The sequence below is a fragment of the Rosa rugosa genome, chromosome 1 (genome assembly GCF_958449725.1).
Source record: "Rosa rugosa chromosome 1, drRosRugo1.1, whole genome shotgun sequence".
NCBI classification, from domain to species: Eukaryota; Viridiplantae; Streptophyta; class Magnoliopsida; order Rosales; family Rosaceae; genus Rosa; species Rosa rugosa.
The window spans coordinates 14,864,477-14,872,455 of record NC_084820.1 but is presented as its reverse complement, the minus strand read 5'-3'; the positions used below and the strand labels follow the sequence as shown (position 1 = coordinate 14,872,455).

Sequence of the window (7,979 nt, the reverse complement as noted above, 5' to 3'; positions counted from 1 at the left end):
GAAAATTTTCTTTCTTCTGATTGGAGGGCCGCACCGCCATGTGGTGCGGCAGTCCTTATGCAAGAATTTCTCCTCAATTCCTCATCTTGCATTACTTTTCTACCGCGATGGAATGGGTGGGATCGGGAAAATTTGTGGTTCTTCTAAAAAAGGCCAAAAAAAAAAAAAAGGGAGGAATGGGCTTGACTTTCCTTGCAGCTTAAATGAGAGTACGCTTTAGTAGCAGTCCAATTCTTATCGCTTTGAGGTGGTCATGTGGTTCACTTCCTCCTAGGATTCTTGATGCAAATCACTTCCTTTGCCATAAATATAACTATGATTGTGTGCCTAGCCTGTTCATCTGGCCCAGAATTCTTTGTCAGCCGGTAGTGGCTTTCAATGTCACAATTTGGCCATGGAAGACTGTTACAGTTATCTTTGATGATGGATTGCTGTACTGGACAACTCTGATTCATGAATGAATTTTCGATCATGTGATATGAAAGATATTCAATATTAGAGCTCCAGTAAAATCCCAAGTTCCCAACCTACCTAGTGGAGCAGGTAAATTAATCTTTGTGCCCTGTCTGCGATTAATTTTGCTTCGTTGCTAGACCTTTATTGCACTCTACTTTTTTTACGGTTAAGGAATAAGCCAATTTTCCTAATATAAGTACTATGGTATTTACCCTTTTTTTGGTCAACTTATGGTATACCCATTTTTGAAGTATTAAACTCTTTGACACTTCTTTTTAGGGTTTTTGGGCCTTTGATGATTTGAATGACCTATATGAACCAGACCAATATGCCTACCACTCCAGCATGTGTTGGGTTCTCTTAAAATCATTTAGAGTGTAAATGAATATTGAAATGATATCTTAACTTTGAAGTTCTGATATTTTGCTTTGCTTTAGTAAAAGTTACTGATTTTAGTGCTGTTGTTAAGTTCTAGCAATTATGGCATTATCATTTGCACTGGATTTAATCGGAGGACAAGTATTTGAGCTGTTGTCTGCAAGTGTTACGCGAGCGGTGGACAGGAAAGCTGCGTTTGGAGACCTTCTCCAAGATATGAAATACACACTGAAGTCCTTGAAAAGACAGGCCATAGTGATTCAACAGATACAAGAGTATAATCTGGAACTGAGTCTCCCAAATGATGAAATGATTGCTCTTGTAACACAAATGACAGTTGGAAGACAACTTGTTGATAAGTTGTCAGGGATTAGATTTCGTTTGTGCAACTTCTGCTGCATAAATGATTTGGCTGACCAACTTAAAGAATTGAATAGTTCTCTTGAAAGTCTGTTTGACAACCTGCAGTTGGAGCAAGTAAGGGATATTAAGGAGACCTTGAAATTGTCAAGGCAAAACCGCGATGATCTTGAGAAAATGAAGGTCATGTTGGAGAAGATAATGCAGATGATTGATGATCCTGAAGTGAAGGGTCTACTGAAGAAGTTAGTGGAGCAGAATGCAGGCGGATCAATGAAGAGCTCGCCCTCAACCTCAACCTTGGGCTCAGGAAGTTGCACAGAAAATGAAGGGAATTGCGAAACACAAGGTAAAGTTCTTGGAAATACTCTCTACTATCTATGAGTACCTTTGTATTGCTTGGTAATTGAGTTCTTACTTTAATGTTTTCCTTGGGGCCAAGTGACAACAATGTTGCTGGATTCCAATCAAGAGTCTCTAACTTTCTCCCCAGGTATATGTTAAGATTCAAACATAGACATTTGTTCTGATTTTGGATAGTGTTCTGATTATGGCAGTGCCGTCATCAAAAGCACTAGTAGAAGCAGCATTTCGGGTGCTACTTAATGCCGTTATAGAAGTGAAGGAGAGCACTATTATGTTTAGACCTCTCCTCCGACGTCTCAAATCTACACTAGACTATTTACTGCCATTGATTGGAGATATGGTACAATGTAACAAGGCATTAGATCGCCCAAAAGAGGAACTAGAAAATATGAGAATACAAATGGAGAATGGTGTAGTGCTTGTTGGCAAGTGCTTAAATGTTCGCCGGTGGACAAGAAACAAAAAGTATATATACACCAACCAACTTTTTGAATTGAATGATTATCTTCAAGAGCAGTTAAGTATACTGCTAGTGGAGATAGCAAGGGATGCGAGGGAGACCTCGGTGGTGATAAGGAATATTAAGGACATGGTCAAGAGAGATGAAAGGAGTGGTATGGCAGAAAATCAACTTGAATATAAAGGTTTTTGTAATGTATCTGAACCTCCATTGCCTACTGTTGAACTCGAAACAAACATGCAAGGAACAAGGGATGTGATGATGGAGACATTGGTTTCTGTAAAGAATATCGAGGAGGGGGTCAAGGGAATGGAAGGGAGAATTATAGATGATGTATCTGAAACTCTGTCGCCTATTGTTGGAAGTGAAGTACTCAACATGCAGGGAACAAAGGATGTGATCAAGGAGACACAGGCTTCAACAGAGAATACAAATCCAGAGGTCAACCTAATTGAAGGCAGAGCTGAGGTACAACCGTACAAGTGTCAAAATCGTTGTTTTTCTTTAACATAAGATAAGTGGTCAAACTAGTATCAACAGCTTTAAAGTCTTTAGTCCGTGTGTTTATGCATTCCAGTCTTGCTCTACTATTATATCAAAGAACTTATAAATTCGAAAATATTTAAAGCTAAAATATTATCTCCTAATACTTCAACAGAGAGGATTATGAACATCTAAGCTTTTCTCAATTCAAAACTTTACTCTCAAGAAAAGAAAAAATAGTTAAAATGTGTTTTATAGTTCAGTGGTAGCATATATTGTTATATTGTTGAATTATGAACATCTAGTCTATTCCCAGAAAAATATGCATAGTTTTGAACTTTTGGTCTGCATCCTTATCATGCTTTTGTTTTTACATAAACGCTTGCTACAGGAATGTCTTTGGGTATATATGACATCTTTCACTATGTTGTCTAACTTACACAATGTGTTATAGAAGTGCATGCTGTACCTTTTAAGTTTGAGAGTATACATGCATATTGGATGGTGTATTTTTTTTTTTCCAGTCCCAGTTTGGCTCCGTTGCATCTTCAGAGAGCCAGCAGCAAACAGAGGGAATCAGTAAAGTACATGGAACTTTAGGTCACTGTGAACTGGAAAATTCAGTATCTCAAGAGACCTTTTCACTATACCTTCCTGATTCCATCCCTCTAGAGTTCAATGCATTGAAGAAGGAAACTGTATTTCCTGACAGACCTGGCCAACCTGACTGTCTTGACAAGGAGTACAAAATCAACGGGACAGTGAAAAAGCCTATTTCCTTTAAGGTATAATATGACGCAGTATTCTCTGATTATGCTCAGCATGGTGTTTCACTTTGAGTTTACTTCCATTTTGTAGCTATGATATCAATATCGAATCAGCTCAAACCTGATGAAATTGTGAATTGACTAGTTTGTAATTGATGTGTAAAATTTGAAATTGGGATGTTTAAAAATTGGCTTTATACATCTTTCTCATGGTTGAAGGCAAGAAGCTATATGTACAGCTAATAGTTCTTTTTTGAGAGTAAAGTGTATGGTGCTCCTGAGCTTTCAGTAGCTGATGTAAAACTTGCGAGTTGAGAAGGCACAACAAAGCTTATACTGATTTTTCTTCAAGAAGACAAAATATGAACCTAATGCTATTTCTGTTTGTGTTGTGGAAAAAAATTGATAAGGTCAAGATGTGTCAAGTTGAAAACTATTATTGGAACTAATTTTTGGATAATGACAAACGATGAGGAAAGTCAGGAAAACTTGTAATAAGTGTTATTGAATGTCAGACTTGGGATTGTTGTGTGTCAAACTTTGAGTACGTTGATTCAAATGTCTAGCCATATGTGTTGGATTATCACAGCTCTATCATGTCTCAGGTTCACTGTTCAATGTGCATTCAACTTTGGAAGTTGGTGGAGAGAATTTCAAAGATATTTCCCGACATAGAAGCAGCAAGACCTCGTTGCTCAACGGGAATACAGGCTCTATGCATGTTGAATCGTGCAATTGAGAAAGCCAAGCAACTTGTTCAGTATTGCAGCGAGTCTAGCAAACTCTACCTGGTTTGTAACCTCAGATGATTAATTATAACAAATTAGATGGAGTGAAAGATTTTTGCTTTATGTGTCAACATGATAGTTATTATTCAAATAAATGTAAATGAAAAGATGACGTAAATATGAATAAAGCTCTTGTTGGAACAGCAGCTTTGATTGCTCAATGCTGCCTCGCCATGTTAAACTAAGGATTTTTGTCCATCCTGCCTGAATAAACACAGGGGGATCTAAGATGATTAGCTGCATCTTTTTCCTTTTTCTAGGCAACGTATACTAATGTTTCTTCATGAGGTAGTCATCATGTATGATCCTTAGGATAAGCTATCTCTTTGAAATCTCTCTTTACCAGCATACTCCGATGCCTATGGATTAATTGTTTTGCTGAAATCCGATCAGGCAGGTTTTTTCTTGTCATATGTTGGGTGCATTCTGTTCAATATGATCTCTGTAGCTCCCTGTCATCCTATGGTTGATATTTCCCTCAAATCACTTGCAGGCGTTAACAGGGGATGTGATAGTCTCAAGATGTCAAAAATCAAGGAACTTGTTGGAGCAAAGTTTGTGCCAGATTCAGAGTTGGGTTCCAGTGATTTTGGTGGCAGAGGTTTGTCAAATCCCTACTCAAGAATGTAGATTCCCTTTTGATATTTCCCTTTCCCCCAAAGCCTGGACTCCCTTTTGATGGGAGGCACTGGACATAACCTTGGATGCTGTGGATTAGTATTTAAAATAATGACAGCATCACCTCTTTTTGAGTCGCTGTACTTTCTCCATGTATTTTCTTTGTTTGTTTTCGTACCAGTCGAAGTCTTTGTTATTTAGTTGAGCTGATGACGAAGTGTCACTTGCAGATCTCTAAAATAGTTGATGATCTTAAGGCTGCAACATTTAGACTGCATCCATCTGAAGAAGAGGCTGGGAAGGTCATCCGAGAATTGCTCCACCAAGATGCTTCTGCATCAAATTCAATAGAAGATTCTGAACTCAAGGCTCTTCAACTTGCATCTTTGAGGCTCCATATTACCACATCAAAGGAAGTCTTAATAGAGAGAAGATCTATTAAGAACTTGCTACAAAAAGTTGGTGACAGTGACTCTCGAAAAAAGCAGATCTTGACATATTTCTTGTATCTATTGAAGAAGTATGGAAACTTAATATTGGTAAAGCAAACAGAGAGTGCCCCTGTGTGGCAACAAGGATCACTTGCTTCTGAGAATTCTGGCAACGACTTTGGATATAATCAGTGTGCTGAAGTTGAACCTCACACTGGTTATGGGGAATATGAGGCACAAAGTAACATGTTGCTTGGAGCTGTACCTCCTCAAGAATTTTTGTGCGGGATATCTTCCAGGTTGATGTACGATCCTGTTGTCATTGCTTCTGGACAAACATATGAAAGGATGTGGATACAGAAGTGGTTTGATGAGGGAAATGATACATGCCCAAAAACTAATACCAAACTGGCCCACCTTTCATTGACTCCAAACGTTGGCATGACGGAGTTGATATCAAGGTGGTGTACGAAGTATGGAGTCACCATCCCCAACCCAAGTATGCAACCAGAAGCACTTAGCTCATGGGAAAACTCTTCCACTTCCATTGCTAGTTTAGGGAGTTCTATGAATGATCTACGTCTACAAATGGATCTCAGCACTATGTCATTTGGATCCTTAGATACCGGTTTCAATTCTAAGACAGAAGATGGCTCAAATCTGGTGCAGATTGATGATGATTCTCTGAAATACCGATCTGCTAAAAAATGCGAGACAGATTTGGAATTTCTATCTAATATTAGTGAGCTCAAATGGGACTCCCAACGCAAGGCTGTTGAAGATGTTAAAAACCATTTGAAACGCAATCCTCAAGCTTCTTATGCTATGTCCTCTAAGAATTTTGTTGAACCTCTCATCAAATTTTTGAGGGATGCATATGATCAGGATGATGTAGAGGCTCAGAGAGATGGATTTAAATTATTATCTACCTTTGTCAGCAAAAACAGGTAATTTTCATTTTTATGGCTGAGAATCACTTGCTCTTAATTGTGTAGTTGTGAACATGCCTTGAGCAAGGGAACTGTTTGTTCCAAAATGTTATGGCAACTTTGGGGAGTATTGGGTTCAGAATAGGGAACACACCTCATTCCATCTTTTCTCTGGTTGACATAATATACTTAATTTTTTGTAAATGGTTTGGGTCTTAAGCCCATAGCCGTGCACTTTTATGTTGTTTATACTATGGAATTGCATAAATTTTGAATCTATATTGTAGGTTTAACTTGTATGTGCCTTTTTTTTTTAATAATGTATGTGCCTTTTGTTATTACTCTATTGCTGATTGTGCTCTTGCTCTCACATATGGGTTGGTGTAAAAAAAAAAAAAGATTAATTTCTTTCTTGCTGCTGCAGAAACGGGATATCTTATTTAAGTGAAGACGTGTATAGTCTGTTAGTATCTTCTCTTGATTCAGAGGTAAAGGAAGAAGGTCTTGCCATAATGGAAGTTCTGTCTGTCCACCAGGACTGCAGAGGTAACATCTCATCATCTGGTGCACTTACATCCATTCTAAAACTTCTAGACTCTCAGAGCAGAAGCATACAAGGAGAAGCCCTTAAAATTTTGCACAATTTGTCCTTCGATAGAGATATTTGTTCAGGGATGGTATCTTTGGAGTGCATCCCAAAATTGGTTCCTTTCTTTGAAGACAGTGCTCTTACTGGAAACTGTATCACTATATTGAAAAATCTGAGCGATTATGAAGGGGCCAGGATTTCTATTACTGAAACTGATGGATGCATTACTTATGTTGTTGAAGTCCTAGACACTGGCAGTAGAGAGCATCAAGAGCATGCTGTTGATATCCTTCTTTCTTTATGCTCTCAGAGCATTGACTATTGTCACTTGGTCATGCATGAGGGTGTTATTCCTGCTCTTGTCCTCTCATCTGTCAATGGGACAGAGAGAACAAGGATAAACGCAATGGAAGTTCTACGTCTCTTGAGAGATATTGATTATGTCGATGAGCAAGAATCTGCTGGAAATCACTCGAACGGGAAGAAAGCTTCCAAGGCATCAGGATTTTTCGGAAAGAAATTATCAATATTCTCAAAACCGAGTTCTGTAAAACCGAGTTTTCTTTCAGAGAGTGCAATATGACTGCTGACTGCTTGGCTAAGGACAGCATCAATCATGAGCTTGGTACCATCATCTTTGAGTACCCCCCCCCCCCCCCCCCATTCATGTTGCTCAGGCCTATCTTGATGACATCTCTGCTGTTTCTAGAGCAAGGAGGAGCTCCTGCTCTAATTCTTAGCCTTTTTGTTGTTTTTGTTTGGGTCTTTTAGGCCCCGATTGTAACCAAAAAACAAAAAAAAAACAAAAAAGAAAGAAGAAATGAAGCATGTGCTTTCAGCTTGTATCTCTTACAATGCTGATCAACACGGATACTGCTTTGAAAGAGTCGATGCTTCGGACTGAGGAAAGGGTATCATCATTGATATAGGTCAAGTATATATGGTTGGGGGTTGATGGGTTTTTGTGCTGATACTGATCCAACATAGTTTTTATCAGGTTTCTAGATATTAGCCAAGGTTGTGAGCTTTTAGTCTTCATTCATAATGCAACTTCTTCCTTTTTCAGCTATATACTCATTATTAAAATATGTAGGGTGTTATGTAGGTTGATGTGCTCCTGATAATTTATGTATTGTTGTAGGAGAATAGAATTGTGTGTAATCATTGATAATAGGAGCCCTTTAAATAGGGAGTTACAAGGTATCCAAAAAGGTAATAGAATCCGATTACAATTGAATACCTATAACACATTCCTATTACAACTCTAAACCCTAGTTTGTAGAGGCACACATTATGTCGACATCCTTCAACACTCCCCCTTGTGCCGCTCAAACTTGGTGATGACGCTTTGATT

The 7,979-nt window shown here is 38.4% G+C and overlaps 1 protein-coding gene across 2 annotated transcripts; it reads left to right on the top strand.

Moving 5' to 3' along the window:
• The first annotated feature begins 201 nt into the window (after window positions 1–201).
• Window positions 202–7,713, top strand: LOC133720317 (U-box domain-containing protein 5-like). 2 transcript variants are annotated; one of them, XM_062146580.1, is made up of 8 exons: window positions 202–543; window positions 932–1,543; window positions 1,752–2,488; window positions 3,028–3,288; window positions 3,876–4,061; window positions 4,552–4,659; window positions 4,907–6,054; window positions 6,461–7,713. In XM_062146580.1, exons 2-8 carry the CDS (start codon window positions 937–939, stop codon window positions 7,206–7,208), a joined length of 3,795 nt encoding a protein of 1,264 aa, XP_062002564.1. In that variant the 5' UTR covers window positions 202–543; window positions 932–936; the 3' UTR covers window positions 7,209–7,713. The 2 variants fall into 2 exon arrangements, with proteins under 2 accessions (XP_062002564.1, XP_062002558.1); XM_062146574.1 differs by having other exon boundaries at window positions 926–1,543.
• The last annotated feature ends 266 nt before the right edge of the window (window positions 7,714–7,979 follow it).

Excerpts from the sequence above, each read along its gene's own strand:
- LOC133720317 (XM_062146580.1), top strand. The coding sequence starts at position 937 with ATGGCATTATCATTTGCACTGGATTTAATCGGAGGACAAGTATTTGAG. Across the intron at positions 1,544-1,751 it reads AGGGAATTGCGAAACACAAG|TGCCGTCATCAAAAGCACTA; the intron begins GTAAAGTTCTTG and ends TGATTATGGCAG. Across the intron at positions 4,660-4,906 it reads CAGTGATTTTGGTGGCAGAG|ATCTCTAAAATAGTTGATGA; the intron begins GTTTGTCAAATC and ends TGTCACTTGCAG.